The sequence below is a fragment of the Spea bombifrons genome, chromosome 1, assembly GCF_027358695.1.
Source record: "Spea bombifrons isolate aSpeBom1 chromosome 1, aSpeBom1.2.pri, whole genome shotgun sequence".
In the NCBI taxonomy this organism is placed as follows: domain Eukaryota; kingdom Metazoa; phylum Chordata; class Amphibia; order Anura; family Pelobatidae; genus Spea; species Spea bombifrons.
In genome coordinates, this window is record NC_071087.1 from 91911273 (window position 1) to 91935526 (window position 24254).

Consider the following 24254-nt stretch of genomic DNA (forward strand, 5'->3'; position numbering starts at 1 on the left):
CTTACGAGAACTGCTCAGTCTATTGAACAGAAGCAATTCTACTGACTACGCTTGTGATTATGCTGCCTCCACAAGATGGAAATTAAAACGAAAATCCCGTTATGGGTACAGGTTAAAAGATACAAGCCAAGGGGTATAGAATGACAAGTCTTTGTCAGGCGTCTCTGTGCCATAAAATGCATATAGTTCTGCTGTGAAACAGTTTCCAGGAAAGGCAATTTGAACATCTGTCTTGTATACTAACTATATCAAAGAATTTTGCCCTCATCTTGGACTGCTTGTAACAGCTCGTAAGCTGTGCTTCATTTGTATAGACAGAGCTTTAGGGAAAGGATGAAACAAAAGAGCCCAGTTGATAGCCCCCAACCTCAACTTTTACATGAACCAAAACCTTCCTGATGATATTAACATGCTGCCAACATATCTGTCAAAGATATCATTTCCACACAAGGAGAATTTTAATGGGAAAGTACAGGGGAGAGAGAAACCAATGAACACACTCTTAAAAATAGGTTAGTAACCTTCTAATGCTTCAATTTAGTTATTTAATTTGTTCAACTGTAACTTAAAGAGCTTTTTTATTAAAAGGAAGTATATTATGTTCAAGATTAGCTGGATGGGTCTATGTCTTTAAAACTAGGTGGACCTTCATTATCAATAATTTAATATGGATGATGTAACACTGAATGTTAGTGTGTTTTAAAAAGTGAAGAATATTTGAACAGTTCATTGATTGTAACAATAATGCCTTGATCAAGCAAATCTGAAGCTATCAGGACTGTAAAAGTATGGAAAAATTGGCATTTGGCGCTACCTTTATTTATTTTGCTCTCATGTGACCACCTACCATTCCATCTAACCTAAACTGCCTAATGATGTAACACAGTCAATACTAAGTCTCTTGTATTGAAGGCTGTCACACTGCATACAGTAGAACTATGTAGCCTCACAATGTACCACACAGTAAATATTATACTTATACATACAACCTCCCACTGAACAGCACAGCATATTGATCAGGCCAATCAGGGTATAGAATAGCTATCTTTTCTCCTTTATCTCTCTCTACCCTTCCATTTGACTTCATTTCCTTCCCTATTCATTTCATTTCTCCTCATCGATGACTCAGATCCCCTACCTGAGCCGAACATTTTTTGTTATATATTGAGTTAAACTACTACACTGGATCCATTTGCCCCACCAATGTGACTACCTTTACATAAATATCAGTTGTATTGTGGGTCATATACAGGTCTGTGTGTTTTGTTTGCTTGAGTGTAAAGACAAAGTAATGTCTACCTTAGCTAAAGATTCATAACAAAACCTTTTTTTGCATGGTTCGGGTATTCATATTTAAACTTATAGTATTAGTTCATGTTTCAGTGGTAATTATCTTGAGACTGAGCTTGTTCCACTTTCATACAAAAATGTTTCTTTAATTTCCAGGAAATATTGTGGGATGCATGTTAAAAATAAACTGTAAAGTCTGGGCAAATGCTGATTACATGACATCATAATATGGGAAACATGTCTCCATAAAGAGAGGGAACATTCTGCCAAGAAGATAGTTTTTTTGGTATGTTTTTTAAATAAAGTAGACCTTTTCATTTCCTTTGCCCGCCTTTATTTGAGAGTTATGGGAGAGACAGAAGGAAAACTGTAGGGTAATATGTTTAAAATGTGATTCTGGTGGCCATAGTGATAAGACTGCTTTTCAAATTTTGTACCTGAATCATTTATCTAGCTACTTCATTTTAATATATGAATTACATCGTGGACGGTATTGTAAAATTAACCACTAAATAAAAGCATATAGCAATGGGAATGCTACCACAATCTCACAAAGACATATGGCTTATCTTAGCCTACTAACTACTTACTTATCCCCAACGGCAATGATCGTCATTCCAATGTCAAGGAAAAAAAGGGAATTTACAGAACACGACTTCTTCTTAGAAATACTATAGAGTAGACTAGGATTCATGTAAATGATGACTCTGATAAGCAGTAGTGACTTATACCTAATTTAAGATAATTATATGATACAAAAGTAGTGTAGTGTTTGCTTTTCATACATCCTTCCAGCCTACTAGGACGTCTCTGAAACGTTGCGGCATTCAGCAAGTTAATCCTCAATGCTTTTATTGCTTTAAATTTTAATCATATTTGTTATTACCGGCTTTTAATATTTATGAACTATTTACCAATGCACTGGAGAACAACAAAAAGCATGTGTTCTCCTCCTTGCCTACGGAATGGATATCACAGCGAACTATTAGCTCCCTTCTCACTACTTATACATCACACTACAAGGGCCTACTTCCACCAGACCAACACAAAGGCATTTTTCAATTAAGGCCTCTTACTGGATTAATGGGCATGGGCTCTTAGGGACAGTACATTACTAGTGCTTCACCATGTAGGGGTGATTCTTACATCTTAAAATATAATTAAAATACAAATTTCAATAAGGAAATTGCAACACATGGGGATGCTGGACTGCAGTGGTCTTCTTGAGGACATACGATGGTCAAAAGGTTGCGGAGGAGGGGTGGCAACAATGGGGAAGGATATATAGCGCTATCATATTTTTTTGGGGGGGTTTTGATTAATGACACTAATAATGTGTATGATTACTGATACGTGCATCTCCTGCAGTTTATCATATTGCACTGACTGCCTACGTCCACAATAAACATGCTATCATTTACCTCTTTATTGAAGGCACTGTTCTTCCGAAAGGAATGCTCTCTAATTACTTGGTAATGTTTTATGTCTTAAACATTGCAGCTCTGGACCCTGCCAACTGCTCAGTGTCTTTCTTTTGATTAATGACGTTGTGCTTAATCAAAATTTAGAACCAGGCACAGGCATCTCTTGTGTGGAGGCTGCACACCGCCAGAGCCAAAGATACAAAAAAAAAAAAATACAAGTGCATATCAGCCTCCCCTGTGTCTGTGGAAGTTAGTGCCGTTAACCCTTACTTTCATCCTTACATAGCATGAAAGTAAAATTGCTTCGAAAAGGGTAATAAACATAAAAAAATACGTCCTTTACGCTTAACGATAAGGGTTCATCTTGGTGCCTTTGGCAGCAATGCCGTAGTAGTCTATCCCAGCTAATATATTGGGGTTAGTAATGTGAATTTATTCTTTTACTGAATTACACATGGGTTTGATAAAGGTCTCCATTGTGGTGGGAAGACCATTACTCCAAACAGGAAGTGAGATTTTTTTTATGTGTCTTGGTGACATGCAAATACCTATTTAAACAATATTTTTTTAAAAATAAATTTAGAATAATGTATTTTATTGTATTATTTATTATTAAAGGCATCTTTTCTGTAGTCCACACACACATATTATGGTAATGTTAGGGCCGTAGAACACAGAGATCTCCTAGAAAACAGAGACATCAAGGGAGGAAAGAGGGGCAGCAGGATTTATATATATAATGTGTTAACTACTAAAGGTATTGTATATTAGCATGGTGAAAGTAAAGTTATTGATTTCTGAATGTAAAAACACAGGTTATATTTTGGTTTTAAAAAGCCCATATATTCTACGTCAGGATTTAATGGCCAAGAAAACTATATCTGTTAATTACAAAAATGGAAATATCTTCTGAAAGAGACTACTTAAATGTTTGTATGAGTAGAAACATATTTAGGATGTCGAACACTACTTTCTATTCATTCATTTTATGCCTAATCACTCATCTTATTTTAGTAGCTAAAAAAAGGAGAAAATAAGAAGAATTATTTGCCAGGACAAATACATACATTTTATTTTAATGTGGATTTTTATGGCCCTGTCATACAACCGTTCACCGCTGAAGTTAAGTGTTTTTTTAATACCATTACGGAACTGGTGAAATGGATGCTAATATAGCTTCGAGTGCTAATGTCAAGTGCGGACAGTAAAAAAGACAGACTGCTGGATGAAATAATATCATAGAAAAAAAAAAGGAAAAGAAACTGAACAAGTGTTGTTATTCAATCGACTCCACTACTTTTATCTGGTCTTTTTCTACTTTCTAGGGAATTTTGGGGTAACGAAAACAGATTTTAAAAAACATGCCCCATCTTTATTTATAAGAAAGGGAGGGATGTGGGTGCAAGCTAACAGAAAGGGAAAAAGAATGCTTCTGCCAACCAAATATATACAAAATATGTACACTAGTAAAAAAGAATGTTTTCCATCTTCTGTTTCTTCGTCATCTATTGGTTATTAGGTTCCAGGCTGACAGACCATTTACTTAGATTTTGTCAGAAAAATAAAAATAATATTATCTATCAGATGCCACAGTTAATTTAAAACTTAATGAACATCTTTAATGGAGATTTGACTTTATAAATCCCACATTTTAATAAATCGGGACAATAATGTGTTAAAAAAAAACATAAGCAGTGGTGGTACGCATTTTATGCCTGCCAATAGCTTCTTTTGTATCTTTGCGTGGTTAGTTATGTATAATATCGATATCAAGGTTGAATCTGTTCTAGCTGGAATTCCTTAATGCAAAATAATTAATTCGATATCAAATACAAAGCTATTTGTTTATTACATTGTTCATATAGCACATATACTTTTTTACGCAAAGCATCGAAAGGACTGGAGGTTAAGATCAGCTGTGACACTACAATTACACTTTTGAAGCGTGCGGCCACGTGATCGAGCCGGCTGACACACGCTAAATGGCAGAATGTGCCACACGTGGCAGTAAAGGTACATGGGAGGCACCATTAGGCATTGGCCACAGGGCATTTCCCCACTTTGTCCAATGGCCGTTCTAGAGCTGCCTATGTAATCTAATTGATTTCTGGGACAATGCAAATGCCTTCTTTAAGTCTTTATGGTTCTGTGGAGGTGAGTGTCTAATATAAGCCATCATAAACAATGATAGTTGAGAGCCACAGAAAAGTTAGCTGAACCTGTTCCAAAACAAGAGAGGGCAAGAATGGAAAACAGGTGCTAACAAGAGTCAGGTAACAGGCTTTTCACAACTTCACTTGGGCTGTTAATGTATGCAGTGGTTTATCTGAGATATGGAACGCTAATTTATTCCCACACACCTTCTGTATACAGAGAGTCAGGTAGTCTGGAAGAACAAAGGTGATGAGTTCAGATACAAGAGGAAGTGTAGGAAAACAGAAACCCCAGGTGGTCTTTCGAAGGTGAATGCAACTTTGGGTGCTTTAGCAATCAAGGTGTTTACTGTCTCATCCTGGATTTGTTGTGCTAACAATCTCATGGCAGCTTCTCAACTGGCAGTGGTAATAGCTTCATAATTATTTATAAGACTCCTTAAAGATAAATAATATGTTGCTTTACTTTCAAAGGTGTTCTTCTATGATTAAACATACTTAACAGTTTGGTACATAAGCTTGAACCATGTGAGAATGTCTGCCTTGATCAAGTCCTTCACAAAATTCCAAGTGATCATCCATAGATCATGAGTATTATATAAAAAGGTTTTATTAAAGTAACTTCTGTATTTCTCTCATGTGGGCCCAAAATAATTTTTCCTAATTATACATACATTTATATATATATATATATATAGTCAACACCGTTCCATTTGATGTCATTTTAATGGACAAAAAATGCCTTTTCTGTCAAAAACAAGGACATTTCTAAGTGACCCCAAGCTTTTGAATGATAGTGTATGTGTGTTTGGCATCATTGCCATTTGGTGTGCAGATCCATTTCTTTAAAGTCTCCTACATATGGAATTTCAAGACAAAGCTATCCAACACATACTAAGTAACTTTACCACATAAGCTGGTTTTGTTTTAGTTCAGGGTCTGTTTATTGATTATGATTCGAGAACTGGAATGGGCAATTTCTCCTTTTAATTAAAAAAAAAGCAGCAATGCAAATGAAGAAAAAAAAATCTATGCCTCTATACACTTTTCTTAAAAGGCAATTAATAGCTACATGGATGTCATTAACTTCCCATTTTCAATCTGTACATTTTTTCTATTAAGTAAAATGCTATTGCACCAGGTCAGAACTAGTTAATCAATTGACATACATGACCTATACCATGCACCGTTTTTTTCAGGTATACTACTACCTCTTTTTCTGATTATTTCTAAGATGCCACACTGCTTATTAAAGCTTACCTGGACAAAGCTATTCTGTTCTGGTAATTCATGATAAATCACAGAAGCAAGAGCCTGACTAATTGCAAGTGTTTTCCTATGGACAAGGTCACTCAACTAAACTAGCACATCTGTCCATAGATAGTTTTACAAACTCCCAATAAAGTACTCTTCTAGTGACTTAACATAAGGGAAAGGCTCATTGAACCCGAACTGCTTGGACTTTCTGATATGGCTACTCGGATACAACTGTTTTCTAGAGGCTTTAGGGTGACATTTGTTATAGTAATGAGTGAGGTGACACTTGGCCAATTCTCAGTATTCTGGAAGGGGGTATGCTAAAATTATCAAGTTGAAGATTCTTTATGTGTTAAAAGATTAAAGTGACATAGCAGAAGTGTAAGAAGTGAATTGATCCTTTTCTGTTTTGTGAGAGAGATGCATGCATGTTGTAGTATGTACCAAATTTTAGGTGATAAATCAATCTGAACATTGGAAATATATTTACTAACCTGTCTCTACTCCGTCGTGAAGGGAAAGCAGCATTGCAACCCGCTACCGTGCAGACGTGCATCTCTTTTAAATGGACGTTTCTGTAGTGCAGTTTTACACTGTATGAACTTTTGAAGCTCTTTTTACACACATAGCAAATTTTAGGATCTGGGCTTGAGCATAGGTCACCATCTGGTGAAAATTTTTGAGGACTTCCATAGCTCAAGGAGGATGCTAAACTTTCATGAAGGGCAGCCATGCTGGCACTGCCCCCATTGTATAGTCCGTAGTGGCTCATGTAAAACATATCGTATGTTGGGTCTGTAAACTCTTCCTTCACCTTAATGAGAGCCTGTTGATGACAATCAATGTGATTTTCATACGACTTATCATTGTCTGTCATTGACCTTACACCGCTATCCTTATGAAGGTCGAGGCGGTCATCTTCCATGGGTTCATCACAAAACTTTGGCTCAGAGGATTCTGACTCATTTTCAAAATCTCTCTCATGCTCTTGGTCATCAGAGGTTATACTGTTTGCCCTGGTGTCCGCTCTCACAATGCACCTGCTGCTGCTTATTTTAGAGAAGCTATTCACGGACAATCCAGGGCTCATTTCATCTTGGGAGTGGCTGTCTTGGCCAATGTCATTTGTGGAATGGCCCTGCTCGATATTTTCATCTTCTTCGTCAAACTCATCGGCTGTATCTATTACTTCCTTTTCAATCTTAACAGGCATGCTTGACTTTCTTGGTTTCTTTTTAGGAGCAAGGTCTGTATTAGGGTCCTGTGATAAGGCTGTCATAGATGCTGGCACCTCTGAAGGTGGAGGTGGTAGCGGTTGATCTACACCTAGAGGTGCTGGCAATAATGGACTAGTAGGTAGGGAGGTTGGAGGGCTCACCATATCTCCTGAATTTAATAAACTTCTATAAAAAGGAGGAACAGGCTGCACAGTCTTTAAAGCAGGAAACACTAATTGACTTGAAAGTGTGTTTTGCAGGATAGGGTCCAGAGGTGGGGTTGAAAACCCCATGGGAGGCCGACCAGGACTAGTCAATGTTAGGTTTGATTTTGTACTTGCTATCACAGGTGTAGCTGCTCCTGAAGTAGCACGAATTAAATCTTTGTCTCTATTGTTCCTTAACATCGGCATGTGAAGCCTTGGATTAGGATTGGCACTGTGACGATTACGACTTCTAAGTGAGCTGAAAACCATGTTGCAACCTTCAATGGTACACCTATGTTTTATTTTAAGATGGACTGCATTGTAGTGGATTTTTAGAGTTCCTTTGTCATAAAATGTTTTGCCACATGCATTACAAAATACCCTGCCTTTCCGAGAAGATGTCCCCATCCTCCTCATCCTGTGAATCTTGAATGAACTTTTGGCATGATCAGATTTGCTTAGTTCATTAACAGATACAGATGTTTGTGAGGGTGAGGCATTGCTTGGTTCTATTTTTGGCTCTACATTGGTGATGCTACTCAAGGCATTTCTACTGGATGTTTGCTCACTTCTGTTATAAGGCATTGGGGAGACCTCAGACTCGCTTGTCTCTTCACATTCATTTTGATTTGAGTTGCTAGACTCATGCAACCTAAGTCCTGGGTGCTCTAACATGAGGCCATTAGGAGGTAATCCAAGCATAGGAGCAGCAACTGGGTTGATATACTGGAATGGAAGCAGAAATGCAAGGCTGTTGGGCATGTTCTCAAAGTGGTGAATGCTGGAAGGGTTGCTGTTCTCCAAGTGTGAGAGGACACTTGGGCTCCTGGTGCGGTTGTTGCTTTCAATAAAAGTCCTTATGTCTGAGTCAGCCTTTGAGGAGGGAACAGCTACAGCTTGACCTTCTTTCTCTTGAATGGCCATCAGCTCAACAATGGACTTGGTTTCTCCAAACCTCAGGAACTGCTGAAGTGTGATAATTTCTTCTTCCCGGGACATAATTGCCCAGCGGTCCAGGACTTTGCCAGCAGCATCCTAAAGATCAGGTCAAAGAGACAACAAAAGATAAGAACACAGAAATCTTAGTTTTTTGTGTATGGGTATCAGAATTACCATTGCATCAGTCAAGTGAACGATTTACCATTTTGTACAGGTGTATATTCACAAGGGAAATGCTTTCTGCCATGCAAATATGTCAATTACAGTCACAGTTAGCAAAATAAATTGAATTAACAAATGTCAAGGAAAACAAACAGTAGACTTCTCGGGTTTTGTGAACCCGACTACATAGAACACTGCAATTTAGGCTATGCAATCTATTAACTGTGGAACCGTTTAGCATTCATTAATGTGAGATGTGATAACTCATACTGTGCACCCCTACCTTGTAGTACTAAAAAGGGAAAAACTTACATTTTTAAAAAATAATTACATAAAAAAAATAATGCCTTCTAGCAATGCTTATTCAGTATTGATTTTTAACTGTTCAAACACCAGATAACTGTATTGGAAAAACTGTACCACTGTAATTTGGTATTCTAAACATAGACAGAAATAAAGATGTCAAACAAACAATTTTCTTTGTAGATGGGACTTCTTTGAGGATCATGGGAGTTGTAGATCCTCGACAACTGCAAGGCGGCCTGTTGGGTATCCATGGGTTAAAATAATTCTTTTTTTTAGATATGTGATTCCAAATGGTTATTCCTCGGTGATTTCTTTTGCACAGAATGCATGATTTCTTTCAAATATTTTATTAAGAAATGCACAGTTTAATAAATACACAGATTAACATCTGATGACTGCTGCCACTTGGAAAATACATTGAAATGGTTAACATTTACGCATGAAATGATGAAAGAAAAAAAATATTGTCTGCAGGTAAAATGAGGAGACACCAACCTCAATGACATCACCCTGATCAATAGTTAGCCTCTTAAACTTACAGAGATGAATCAATTTGCAAATAACTAAGAAGAAGCTTGCAAACAGGCAGCTCCCTACAAGGCTTTTCTCAGAGGGAGCACTTAAAACGTACAAAGACTCTCAGTCCCTCCAAGCTCGAAGTAATCTAAAACATTCAGAGGTATTTTGGAAGAAATACGAAAATCCCAGGGGTCAGTCTCACTCAAGCAACAAATTTCATCTGCAGAAGAGACCTCGCTTCTTATGTCATCTTTTTGTTGACCCAATAAAAGGTTTTGCCTTCTACTAAAGAATCTACAGAGAAACAGCATGGAATTATACAACAGACAAAGGCCACTTGGCCCATCTACTTTGCCCATTTTTTTACCGATGTAGAAACAGTAACATCGTGACGTGAGACACAGAACTGTAATATAATCCGTGTTTACCAGTAACCAAGGCTGACATTTTGAGTTCATAAAACCTTCAAACATTTCAACATACTGTGTAATCTACCTAAATCATTGCAAGTGTCGCACATGGTTAGTGGAAAGGATATGTGGAGACAATTGTCCCTACTGGAATAAAGCAATACTTCTGTTGGTAAAACTAAGAACTAAGACTGCAGTCTTGAAAATGCACTCACATTAATAATATATTGATATATATTATCTACAACAACTTTATTTGTGTGCAAGCCCCACTGCAAATAAAAACTAAAAACAGAGTAAATATTTAGCATGCCTAAGGCAGCAGCACAATATTACATTAAAAAAGTTTAAAATCTATAATTAGGAACAAATATGCTTATTTTTAGTGCCCTGCCACTAAAGGTGGTAAGGTTTGAGTGTGTCCCCCATCACATCTGTAGTAGATACAGTCCCAGTCGCAAACGTTATAAACTTCTGATGGATTCCATTTTCAGAGGATAAATGTGCATACATGTCTTAACATTTTCTTCAAGTAGAAAAGGGAATATTCCGCAGAGACTCTACTTAACCAGAGCGTCTGCTGTTAAATATACATTAAAAAGCATTTCACACTTTCATTTTTGCTGGTAAGTATGAGAGTTGCCTCGAGGTAGGACTTAAAAATTCTGCAGTCTAATGTCAGGCAAGCTAAATCCAGCATGTATTGACAGAAGTGTATTAGAAAAGTTATTTGATATCTGCAAAGCTTAATGGACAAATGGCATGTGTTACTTACTCCTGCTCCACGATAGCAAAGCCACCAGCATGCAAGAAGGGTGATACATGGATTTAGTTTAGGGCAGTTTAGACCTAATTATTCAAATAACATGGAAAACAATTATTTTCATAAAAAAAAGTAAGATGCCTCACTTGCAGCACACTGCAGAACCAATTATGAAATTACATGTTATGGTAGAATTATTTTTCAGTATGATAGCCTGATATTTCCAAAAGGCACTTTGGTAGCACCCAGCTAGAAAATGCCAAAACTCAATTAATCCGTAATAATACTATAACTACAGCAGGAATCAGGGACTCTAAAATGGATTCAGAAATGATACGTTCATTTACACTGAGATGGAATGGGACTCAGGCGTACGCACGGTATCGATTTCTCAGTCACTGTTTGGTACGTAGGAAGCAGCAAGATGAAAGCAGCACAATTGCCACACATTAGAACAGCATAGTTTACGTTAAAGCAGTGTTGGATCGGCTGGTAATTTATATATATTATATATATTATATATATATATATATATATATATATGCACTATTACTAAAACATATCTGTATAGCTGGGTTTTTGCTCACTGAATCTTCTGGAATCTAATGTTTTGCAGGGCTGCTGGTTGGATAAGATTCAAGGATAATTCTTAAAGCGGAACTAGTATCAGATTAATGAGTTTTCAAACGTATTGTGCCTGTTTTCCCATCCCCATAGTTTTCATATAGCTGCATATTAGCCATTTGTAAACAACAGAATGGCTCACTCAGCTGGACCCTCGTAGTAATAAAAGTCTATGGAAGAACAGACTTCTTTATTAGCATTACCATAAAGAATCAGCTCAGTGCGGTGTTTAAGCAGGAAATGCACCCAAAACATCACATGACTGAAAACAATGGCGGCCTCCAGTTCTGCAGACAAGGGAAATTTACTGGAACAAAATTAGTTAATTGTTTTGTTAGCCTTTACTTTAACATTTGAAAAGGAACAATATTTCGGTCATGTTATTCACTCTAAGCACAAACAAATTGTCAGTTTAAACACAAATGGTCTGTTTTAAAAAGTTACGGGGTCATCAACTAATTTCCAAGCAATTACTCATAGGTACAGTTATAGTCTTTTCTTAATAAATGTAATATATTTATGGTCTCCTCACCATGAAACATGTGGTAACAGAGTACATTTTCAATGATATTTCTAATGATACTTTGACCTACTGCCTATTACCAAAACGTAAAAACATCTGTGAGATGACCCCTAAGATGGACCTATAATCTGCCACAGCACGGAAAGAATTTGTTATGAAGACCATGCGCTGTTTTAGTTTCTCCTCCCATGAACCGATGGTGTGATTTTAGCTGACCTGTAGGCAAGGATAAGATGTGTCAGGATGTGACCCAGACATAAGGCCCTATTTTGTCCTGACATCTGAGTCACGTCTGAAGCAAGGGATGAGTGCAAGATGATTAGCTTTGAAGATGCAAGCTGTCAGTTTAATATGTTGCACCGGGAGACAAACACGAGGTTCACAGAAATACTTATATGGGCAAAAAGAGATGAAGGAGATTCGAAAGATGCAGTCACTGAAACCATCGAGAAAAAATATACTTCTTCAAAAATGTTCCCCATTTCTCTAGCACTTCAAAGATCAGAATTATTAATAAATACGATGGCCACAAATGATCTCCTTATCAAAACTGTTGTGTCAATCAGTATTCATTGTTCTCTTTTCATTTTTTCCACTCAATATGTAAGCTAAATGCTATGATCATTATTGCAATTTATCCATATAACACCAGCCGATTCCATAGTGCTAAATGCTACGATGTGGTCCATTCTGTTACACTTCCGCACCTACCTGAAGGGCTATGAGCTAAACTGCTTTAGGTTATGTGTAATATAAGGGTTGTATAAGTACGAAGATAATAAAATCAATAAATAAGCTTTTATAACCCCACAATTTACTATTTTTACCTTGAAAATGGACAAGGAACTAAAGTGTACACCCCAGGACTCCGGATAAACTTAATGACAATGTCTGGTTTGCCATTATTTGAAGACTTTGGACCACTGCCAGGACCTTTTTGGTATTTATTTCAAATTGTGGATCCAGATGTCTAAAGCTCCTAAGCACTGAATTATTGTGCTGCTCCTTTTATGCGCTTTCTATGCAGTTCCTTCTGTAAAGTGTGCCCCGCATATCAGCCAAACGCATCTCTCGCTTACATGTGGGCATGAGTACCATGCTTACCACCAGTCAGCTCTACCAAGTTCAAGTGTTACATCTGGCTTTAACGAGACCCCCTGTGCGCATGCAGAGAAAACATTCCTGCCATTGATTGGCTAAACTGTTAATCTGTAGGGGGGGGGATTAACTGCAGCTCTGGTGCTACAGCTTCTTCTGAAAGTAAGTAAGGAACTTAAAAGAAAGTTATAACGTACTAAATCGTTCTTGAGGCTGTATGGTGCAATTAGAAGAGTTCTAAAGGCAAATCATGTTCACAATCATGCTATAATGTGTAAATATCATATATTCTCAGGCTTTCTAAAAAAAATTAAAAAAAATAAAAAAAACAGCCACATTCTAAGTATCAGGTCCCTCACAGAAGTGTAAATAAAGGCAGGTAATTCAATTTGTACGTAAGATTATGTCTCAAGTGGGATATTAGGCATTGTGCCTATCATGTTATTGCAACACCTTCACAAACGAGCCCATTATGCCTGTTAAAAAAAAAAAGCAGTAGTTTATGGCAACTACACATGGTAGCGTTCCATACAGATAATTAAGTGAAGCTGAAATAAAGTACAGCGCTTGCTCTCTGAATACCTCTCTTTATTCTAGAATTCCATTGCTAAACTTAAGTATTTCCTTAACAAATTACCAGAAGGCATTAAGTCAAAATGTGGATGAAGGAACAAGGATTAAATAGGAAGTTCCTCTATTCTGGATTTTACACCTTTGGATAATGAATTTGTTTGTCCTTTTACCTTTCCACCAAATTATATCACATCTTCTCTAAATATAACATTTCTCTATATTTTAGGGTACCAGAACATAGCTAGACTCACCCAAAACATGTAAGGACCAAAATCCCGACTGTGGGCAGAAGTAGGAAGACCTCATGTAAAGCCAGTGTTATACAAATACTAAAGACCAATAACTATAATCATGATAATATTACAACCCTGCATGAAACAATGTACAGAATATATAAATGTACAGTTATTACCTCATGCACATGGGTAATATGACATCATCATTATATGATATATTATATGGCATTTGTTTCTTTGGTGGGTCCAGACTAATGTTTCCACCTGAATACAATGAAAAAAAAATCTATATTTTTTCTAATTCTTGTTTGGGCTATTTTACAAATGCTTGATAAATAGAAAACCGTTGATACGGCAGACATGTAGTGAACAATGTACAGTACTAATAACTACGTCTGTACATATTAATACGCTTCTTGTCCCAGCAGTGTTGACTTTCCGAGCAGCCCACTTCTCCACATTAACAGCAGTCATTTGGAGAGCAGCAAACGTGCCATTAGAAGCACTTTTACAAGTGTATATTCATCCACCAATTAGCTTAATGTGGCCGCTTTCTGCATATTTTCTATCTAGGCCTGCACAAATCTCATTAATATTTCCCCCTAGCGCTTTGACAGATTACCTTGTCATTATGCATCCTGGAGCCTTTGAAACAATATGGGTAAACTACTGTTTGCGAGGTTAATGACAATTATCCCCTAATTACTGCATAAGTCACTCAGTCCATTTTAGCTCATAGGCAGGGTTCTGCTCTGTGTATCTGCCACTGCGTGTCACTGGAAATGAATCTTGTACAGCTCAAAGTGTGTCTGTTTCCCTGCCTTGTAAATTGCAGCGGCAGGGTTGAGAAAATTAGCACGTGTCATCAGATACCGATCGTGATATAATACGATCTTTGTGCTGGTGGGATCGTGGCAGCAGTGTTACTAATAGAGCAGCCGGGATGAGATCTTAACATGGAAACCAATGGAATGGTACGATGCATATGAATAATTATGTGTATATAAACAGCTGAAAATCATTTATACATGAATTCAATAAAATAACTTAGTTACAATATCAATAAGTCGCAAAGTCACTTAAATAGTGTTAGTAAAGTCCCACCCAATGGCCACGACTAGAACTAGACTGCCTAAAGTAAAATCATCATCCCCAGGGAACCTCCTTCTCCGGGCCGGGACAGCGGCGTATTAGCCAGCCATATACCCATGTCATGCCCCCTTTCCCCTCCTACTCAAACCAGCACTATATGCAACTAGCCCTATCTCAATAGGGCTAGCCCCACCCTTCATGAAGCTACTTCTCCAAAAGAGGGAGCGCTACTGGTAGACCAGCCCAGGAAGTTCCCAGGTATGGACATCACCCATCAGCCTAACATGGCCACAACAGTGTCATATACAGAACAATCAGTAGAGGCATTCCCTACTTTACAGACATTCTCTTTAAGGATATAGTTGCACAACCATTCCCCTGTTTACATATGTTCGCTTCCCAAGAACGGGCACATGGCAGCAGCACGCCACCACGTGAGTTCATCTTTCAAGTGTGTTTTGTGGTGGAAATGACACGACGATTGCAGTGGAGTCCATGCATTAATACATGAAACAATATCGTACATTTTCACTTTACATACACGCTCTTGACCCCATTGTCTACGTTAATGTGCGGTATGCTTGTATTAATCTTAGAAAGTTTCCATATAGTATTATATATATATATATATATATATATATATATATATATATTGAACAGGCTTCTTACAGTACATACTTTCAAGGGGTATGACAAAACTTTAGATGACAGACTACGATGAACCAATATATCATGTAAAGAGGACACTACTCGCAAGCTTACAATCGAGAGACTCACTGTTTTAATTGGTTTTCCGTACAATTCAATTGTTTCTGAACCTCTTTCTTCTGTAGTTTCAAAAGATGGAAAAAAAACAACAATGCAAGAAAAGAAAATATTCTAAGCCCCTGATCACCTCTCCGCGCTCGGGTTACATCAGTAAGCGGTACCATGGAAGGAGGTCCCCAAAGCCTCAGCAGGAGCTGCTTTGCCTGAAACGGAGATTCTAGTGACACTTTCTATTCACTTGAGGCTGCATGCTCTGCTGAACCAACAAAGCTCCGAAAGTGCAACAGCCCTTGATGTCAGCTACACGCGTTTTGTGTACTGACTATGCCAGTGCCTCTTAACCGCCTTGGGATTACACTGAGGTGCGAGACCGTGAGCGCTTTCACAATACAACAATGTCTTCTGTCTGCTGTAACACAACTGGCTTCCACTAGAGACTACAACCCCCCTCTCTTTATTTATAGTATTATACTATATGGAGAGACTGCTTGTGTGTGTCTCTAACCAAAAATGCATAGTGCCAACATGCTGGTTTAAAATCATTATGGTTTTTATTTATTATTATTATTATCATTATTAATTATTATTATTATATACAATATATATCTGGGAACATTTAAATGCCCAGAGACACATTTTATTTTAAGAGGTGTTGTAAAACGCATGACTAAGGGGGTATTTACCACAACTTTTTATGGAACTTGGTGAGCTGTTGATTAGGTATACGTGGGACTGATCAAGATGTTTAACACTTTCAGTGCCAACCACATATGTGATACAAAAATAGCGTTGGAGAGGAGCCATACTTATTTTAAACACTTACTGGCTCTTTAATGAAGAGGAAAAAAAAGAACCTACGTAAATAAGTAAAATGTTTTATATATATATATATATATATATATATATATATATATATATATATATACACACACACACACATATAATATATATATATATATATACATACACACATATATATATACACACACATACACATAAATACATACAGTATATATACAATATGTTTTTTTGTTACTAACAAGTTATATATACATATATATAAATATATATATAAATACACACACATATACCTGTATATATATATATATATATATATATATATATATATATATATATATATATATACATACAGTATGTCATTACATAAAAATAGTTTTCTATGTGTAGAATGTTGCTATGGTGCATAGTACAGAAGAGAATACACTAATGGTTTCTGTACTTAATGTCATTAGAGCTATTATTGACAAAATGCCAGGGAGAGGCAAAAAGCCATTAGCATTACACCACAGCTCACTTTTGCCTCTCCCCACATTTCCTATTTTGTGCACATTTTTAATTTTAATCCCCCATCATTCAGGGCCGCATTGTACAAAATGCTTAATTAAAAGCTCCAACGACCGACCATACTGCACAAATTAAAAAGAGAGCAAACATTTGCAGATATAATCCACCGGAAATTAATAAATCATAACCATTCAGTTTCTTCTGTACTTTTTTTACCCTGGTATTATTTCGTTTAGAAACAAGCTTAAAAAATGGATATTTGTGTAGTGTAGGTTTTTAAAATGCTGTGTACAGTGAGACCTGGCATTAAATGGTGCTGTCACATCTACTCTGATTTTATGGCTTTTACAACTAAATCTAGTATTAAAAAACATTATTCCTTGTACACAATAATGCCCAAACCCTTTCAAGAAAGAATCATTTAATTATGTAAAATTTTACCTCTTTTGTAATTTATGCGTGGAACACTAAATTGTCATGTGACACAAAAGCAGGCACTGATAAGCTGTTTAAAAAGCTTCTTAACTACGTTAAATGTCATCATGAAAAAAGTGCAGCAAAATAAAGAAAGTAGTGGTGTGCGCTTCTGGGCGCACCGCTAACGATGGGAACCACCATTAACTCATGCCACACCAAAAGTCTCACGCCTCAGTAAAGTAAAAAAATTACAAAAATTACAATTTAAAAAATGTTGGCTGTGATTGACGGAACAGCCATTCAGCCAAGTCTTGTGTGATGACGTGATCCTTTATGAATGGACACTCCATTCAATGACCAAAAGGCAGCAACCATTGCATGGAGCAGGCACAATGTGTGCCTGCTACCATACCATAAAAAGTAAAAAAGGTAAAATAATAAAAGTAAAATAGTACCAAGAGGTTGCCAGCTGATCTATAGTTAGATCAGCTGTCTGGCACACTGAAAAAATGCACATCCAGCTAACCCCCCCCACACACACCCCTACCCACACCTGCAAATAAAATAAATACAATAAATCACTAATTAAAAAAATAATAATAGAAATGAGAAAAAATACTCCACATTCACATTTTAGAAACATTTTAATAAAAAAAAATGGAAATCTGGATTACAACTCTCATCACCCTCAGGCTAATGATAAGATAGATGGGAGTCATGGCCCACCAAAGCAAGTGCACAAGAAATCTATTATTTTTTAATGTAAACTGTGTTTGGACAATTTATGATGTCATTTAACCCTTTATTTTCTGTTTGTTTACCCTGCCCTATTCTGCACGCTGTTGTGAAATTCGCATGTCATGTAGTATAGAGTAGATTTAACAATATATATATACAAAATCTATGCATCTTGAACGCCCCACCCATTTTCCCTTTAAATGGGGGTGTTTCCCGTCATATCAGCAGGAATGCCCACTGACATCCGCGGGAACGCCCCTGATATCAGTGGGCAGTACTGGCCATGTGCCACAAGGGAAGGCTCTGGGCAGCCGGAGCTAGGAAGTTCCCAGGTATGATGATAAGTGTTTAAATGTTCCTAGTGAAATACCCACTCTTGTCTTTTCTCCAAAAATATATACTTCTGGCATCAAAACAGTCCCAAATAAGACACACAAAAAATTTAAACATTTCAAGTTTGGAAAAGAGAAGGGGCATGTTTCATTTTGTGCCTCATAACTTCCAAAAAACAAAGACATCTTATGAATGTTGGGTTTTTCTGAAATTCAAGACATTTACATTACTATATTTTGTGCTATTTTGGTCAACTGGTTTGGGAATAATCATAAATAGTAATTTTTTTCAAATATTTTGATTATTGTAATGTATTATTCATACTAAATGTTGACTATACATCTAAAAATTGTATTCAATAGAAAGCTCTATCTATCATTGAATAAACAATATCTAATTTGTGTGGGTGCACAAAAAAAAATTAAAAAGGAAAATCATGGTTAAGGAAATATAGTGTAGAAAAAAATCACAGGTTTTTGGGCACAAAACACCCTCAGTAAAGAAGGGGTTAAAACATTCTGTGTTTTAGGAAATTACAAATCTGCTACGGGGTTTGCTTAGGATACTAGTTAGAGAATGTAGCTAAGGTATTGTCTTATTGAAACAACACCATTAATCGTCCCATGGCACCAACAAGAATCAGGGCTTTTTTTTACCATCTATAGATTTTTGCAATGTTTAATTCTAGATAGACTTGTAAAACAAAAGTATGGAAAGAGTATATTTGTTAAAGTTATACTAACAAGTAGGACACTAGCTCAACCGAGAGGGTGAAAGTTAGGCAAGGATGGCAAAATGGATTCCTTTTGCTTATAGCTTCTTAATGTTGTTTTGCCTAGAGGTGGCAACATTTCGGTCTAAGTTTCTGTGCTAAGATGTGGTTAAAAATACACTATTTATGAGTCTGCCTGGCTACAAAGATCTTGACAGGTTAATGGAAAAAGTGGTCACCATGTAAAGCAAATGAGCTAATTAAGAATAGATGATCATATCCATCAGTGCAATTTGTTTTGATCTATACATTTGCAAAGCCTTAGTATCTTTTATGTTTATCACACAGAAACTCCTGTAACACTCTAATGCGTCTACTATTTACAGATGACAGACACATTGAAGTATCTAAAATCATAGAATGCAGCAGTGGAATATTGAAATATCAGCCAACCACTCTCACCGGTTTTTGACTACTTTTACTAAAAAATCATTTTTATACATATATACATATTTTAGTCATTTATAGATGGTACGACAAGGTATATACAATATAATCGTTCAAAGTTACAAAAAAATGCAGTAATTGTCACCTGGTTGTCTCCTGGTGCCAGGAAGGGCTTAGATGACCCAACTAGCACCCCTATGAAAGAAGGTGTATACTGTAAGAAAACATATTCTGGGCCTTCATTTTGTTTCTGTATGTCCAAACTTCTAATGCGACGTACTACTAGTTACACATTGTACAGTGCCATAAAATATGATGGCATTATCATAACAGAAGCTTAGTAGTACATTGTTGCTCTATGTTTTTCACATATCTCCATATACCATCCATAATCCAATAACTTTATATTTAATTCCTAAAAAATAGAGAGTTTCTCCATTTAGCAACAAAGGTAAATGGCAGCTGAACGTAGCATAGAAAAAAAACGTATTTCCCGCATGTTAACAAAAATTAATTTTCTAGCACACAATTGTCAATTTAGAGAAATCGTTAAGACGGCAGTATCGAGTTCCTCCTGGCGGTGCAAAGGGTTAAAGGCGAGCGAAACCCGTAAAGACGCACTGTTACTTATCTCTCCCTTTTCAGTTTTCATTGCTGTCTGACACAGGATAATTGCCATGGGTGCCCGGCAGCGGCGCATTAAAATTTTAGACGCAGGCACTCACAGGATCAGCCTCTCTGCTCCTATGAGCCAGGGAGCACAAAATAGAGAGATGGAGTCACTGAAGCACATGGCTTTTTCTTAAGTGAAAAGTCATGCACAGGTACAGGGGCCCTCGGGTCTCTGGTGGAGCAGGTACATCCTCGTTCTCCTATCAGCTCGTTCAAGTGGTATTAAAGGTTGGCCTGTATGTCTGAGTGGATCCATTTGCTCTTTGCAGGTACAAATGGCCATTTGCTGTACATTACGCAATAACACTCTTGCTTCCTCTGCCCCCGTGCTAACAGCATGTAAAACAAAAAAGTGCAATTTTGTATACACTCAGGCACTTACTGTGGACCCCAGGGCTCTGAATACAAAGCCCATTTAGTGGACTGATGTGAGTGTGGCTGGGACAGCGCAGGAAATGGACAATGCCGTGTTCCTTAGGTTAATGGCATAATGCTTCTGTTTCCTCAACAAAAGTGTGCTGCACCACCTCTCCGAAAAGCGCAGCAAGCAAAGGCGAAGGGAGATTAAAAGCATTCACCATAAAAGCCTCTCTTACTTGGCCTTGATGATGCGATTTTGTTTTTGCTTGTGTTTTAACACATATTTTATTGATCATGGGTGGCATGGAGGAAGAAATCCTTCAGCTGCGGATTACATGCCCTGAACTCTTTCAATGGCCTACTGGGACACAAAATATCATGGATTACAATGATGTATCCACGTAGATGTGTTTGGAATATTACATGCATTATCATAGATGAATAAAAAAAATTTAATGGTCTAGAATTACAAATTGCTGTATTGCTATTGCCACTAAATACACAGGAAAAAGAGATAGATCATCTCATATCTGTATAGTTTTCCCCAAACCGTCAAGTTTTTATATGGTGTCCCATAAAAAGATGATAACAAGTCAGTGCGGTGCTGTAAATTGCTAAGGTGCCATGAGCATGATTCCCCCTCACAAGCACACAAAATGGCTGCCAAACTTGTGACTTGGGATGGGGCTTTCTCCACATAATGTACAGGGCTCTCTGATGGTCTAAGGGTGAAAAACTGCCTCACAAATTACAATATACTCATGTATGATTATAACATACTGCTTTTTATGTTGATACATCATTTCGTAGGAAAGGCAACTCTCAATTTTTGCTATGGTTTCAGCCTGCTTAAAAAAAACACACCCGTGAGTTTATACTGGATGTACAACTACACATACACAGTACACCACGGAATAGCAGTGAACATGATATGTCTTGTGTCTTGGCTGATCTTCCGGTGGGGACTTCTCTCCAAGATTCCCGAGACGGCAGGGAAATTCACCATGACACAACTATTAAGGTGACACAGAAATGGAATGTTCCCGCCGCGTCCCTTTGAAGGGAGAGGTATCTGAATTCCTCGTTAAATTGCTATATATTGCAATACACAGTGAGGGGATTTAAGTATTGTCGCATTGCAGCTTCTAAATAGGTAATTTCTTAAAACATCATTTGTTCTGAATATGTTCTCTGCGTAAGTGGGGAAGAAACAATTAAAGAAAGCAGGATTATCTTTTTAGTACGTGCTCATAAATCTTAAATGAGAGACTGCTGAACCATTAAGACCCATTTCCTTGTGTTGTCCTATTTACTGTTTTTTCGGCTACAGGGACAGCTCCATGACATTATTCTTGGGTTATGGTATACTTTACGGTAATCGTTAAAAGAGCAAAAACCGTGCGCATTCTTTTTTCTTACTGGTATTGCAACTTCTAACAAAACATTTAAGGGACTGTGTACTGCCCCAAACCTCCTGACAGATGTACATCACAATACTAATTAGGAACCTTTTAACTTGAAAACAAAATGACCTTACTACCTTACTAAAGCTCAAAACATCCAGCTACTGTCAGGAAAGAGCTCCTATGGAATTCAATAGGGGTCCCAAATGAGCATGTGGCAGGTCGGCTGAAAGCTATAGTGAACACAACTTATGGACGCCATTTGTGCTCTATGTGTTGTTGAGGTAGCCTGTAACTAGGTAGATGGGTTTGTTTATTGGTATTTTTTTAAGTTGCAACAATACGTTTATTTTTTGCAGATGTGCCAAATGATCAAACATTGGTGCGCCATAATTGTAACAGTCACGTCACGGCTTGACAGTTAACTGGAGTATAGGAAACGGATTTAAGGATTGTGTAAGTTGAAGGTCCTACTTTAAAGTCCTACATTAAAAAGTACTCTAGCAGCTTGGAACACACTTTTTCATATACATATATATATATATATATGTGTGTGTGTGTGTGTGTTTTGCTGTCCTCTTCAGTTTTCCGTAGCATTAGACTGCCCATATAAGGGAGAATCTTATTTCTTTATTTTTCTCGTTTATTCTAGGAGCTCACAAACTTGTTGCTTTTCTCTCTCTCTCTCTCTCTTTTTTTTTTTTTTTTTTTACCTCCAGGGGCTTGTGATCACCCCGCACTGGCCGTTTGACTCTGACTTTTGTGTTAAACATGGACACGGTTTCTACTGCTATTCTCCTCTGAGCTGCGAGGAACCAAAGCAGCTTGCGCACAGATGTGACAGAATGCTTTTACTCTATCTGAAAAGCTCCCTGCTTCTGACACGCTGGAAAATGTACAGCCTGAGAGCGCTTGAGGCAAATATGCCACCCTAGCCTTACATCTGCCTCCCTTCATTTGTCTGCAACTGTGCTTATAGGTATAACAGGCCTCCAGATGTCACGGCAAGCAGTGTTCATATGCCGACTTCAGTCAGATGCTATTGTTCGCTGCCAGCGTGACAGAGTTGTTAAGAATAAAATATTTAAACTCCGTGTTTCCCAACACAACTCAGGATGTCACATAGGATCTTCGTTTTCTTCACGATTAATTAACGTATGCTCCAATAGTATAATTGCTTGATGAGAGCTTTCAAAGCTGAGCTACAGATGGGTAGAAGACTGGAGAAAGGCAAGGGGTGGAAACACAAATTCACTCCAAGTATAGGACCAGGCATATATAACGTTACTGGTCAGAAAAACTGGCTACTGGTCAGTAAAACTGGCTACTGGTTATTCACTTTATTGGCTTTCTTCCTCATAAATTAATTAAATAAATTAAGGCTTGGCAGGATGAGGAGCATTAGCCACAACCATCTTTAGTACCGAGCGCAGGACAGTTAGCACAGTATGTGTGCATGCTTTGTGATCCTTCTCCGTTTCTTACAGCAAAAGATGTTTGAACCCTGCAGCTCACTTTTAACCATTTACGTAAGCCCCCCCCCCCCCATGTCATTGAACCCTCTTAGTAGATAAGGAGCTGGATGACTTCTGGCCAACAGCAGAAATTTCAAATTAAGCCTTTTCATACACTTATGTGATCTTAACTATTTCCCCTCAATAAAAAACATCTGTTAAATCCTTACAAAGCTGTTATGTTCCACCAAAAGTGAGAAATGCATGTGCAACATAGAAGGATGTTTCCTAATGGAAGGAGTAGTTGATACATGGGACAGTCTCCCAGCAAATTAGCAGTTCTTATCAAAAAGAGGGAATACCAAAACAAAGAGACAGTGGGTTTTTAGTGAGGGAATGGGCGGATATCTCATCGGATGTTATTCTGTTCTGATTTAGCTCACACTCAGCAATCCGGATGTGATTCCAGTTATCATGGGGGATTTTGCCTATATATACGTTACAATATTATTTCAGATGCAGAATTATATGTATACAAATCACCCCCAGGTGAGATATTTAACCATCAAGTCGCAAGTCCAGCAGCCAAGAGGTAAATATTGATTCTCCCTCTGCAGTTGTACAGTTGCGCTGTCTCCCGGAATAATAGAATCTTTCCGAAGCTAATCCAGCCCCAAATAAATCATTCCCATAAGCACTCAACATTTCCCCATAGACTCTGTCAAGCTTCCTTCTCAAAGCATTTTCGCTCTCTTACTGTAAAAGCTAGCGCACTTTAGGGGGCGCTTATTATATTTCCTAGTGCAAATGAGAAGTTACATTAACTCCTGTGATGTTGCTTCTAACTATTTCA

The 24254-nt window shown here is 37.5% G+C and overlaps 1 protein-coding gene across 2 annotated transcripts in view; it reads right to left on the reverse strand.

The window, feature by feature from the left end:
* Positions 1 to 24254, reverse strand: part of BNC2 (basonuclin 2) — a 233752-nt gene that overhangs the window by 11163 nt on the left and 198335 nt on the right. For both annotated transcript variants that reach the window (XM_053465890.1, XM_053465891.1), the window contains exon 5: positions 6619 to 8582. In XM_053465890.1, the coding sequence (XP_053321865.1) occupies positions 6619 to 8582 (1964 nt within the window). The remainder of the gene's footprint in view (positions 1 to 6618; positions 8583 to 24254) is intronic.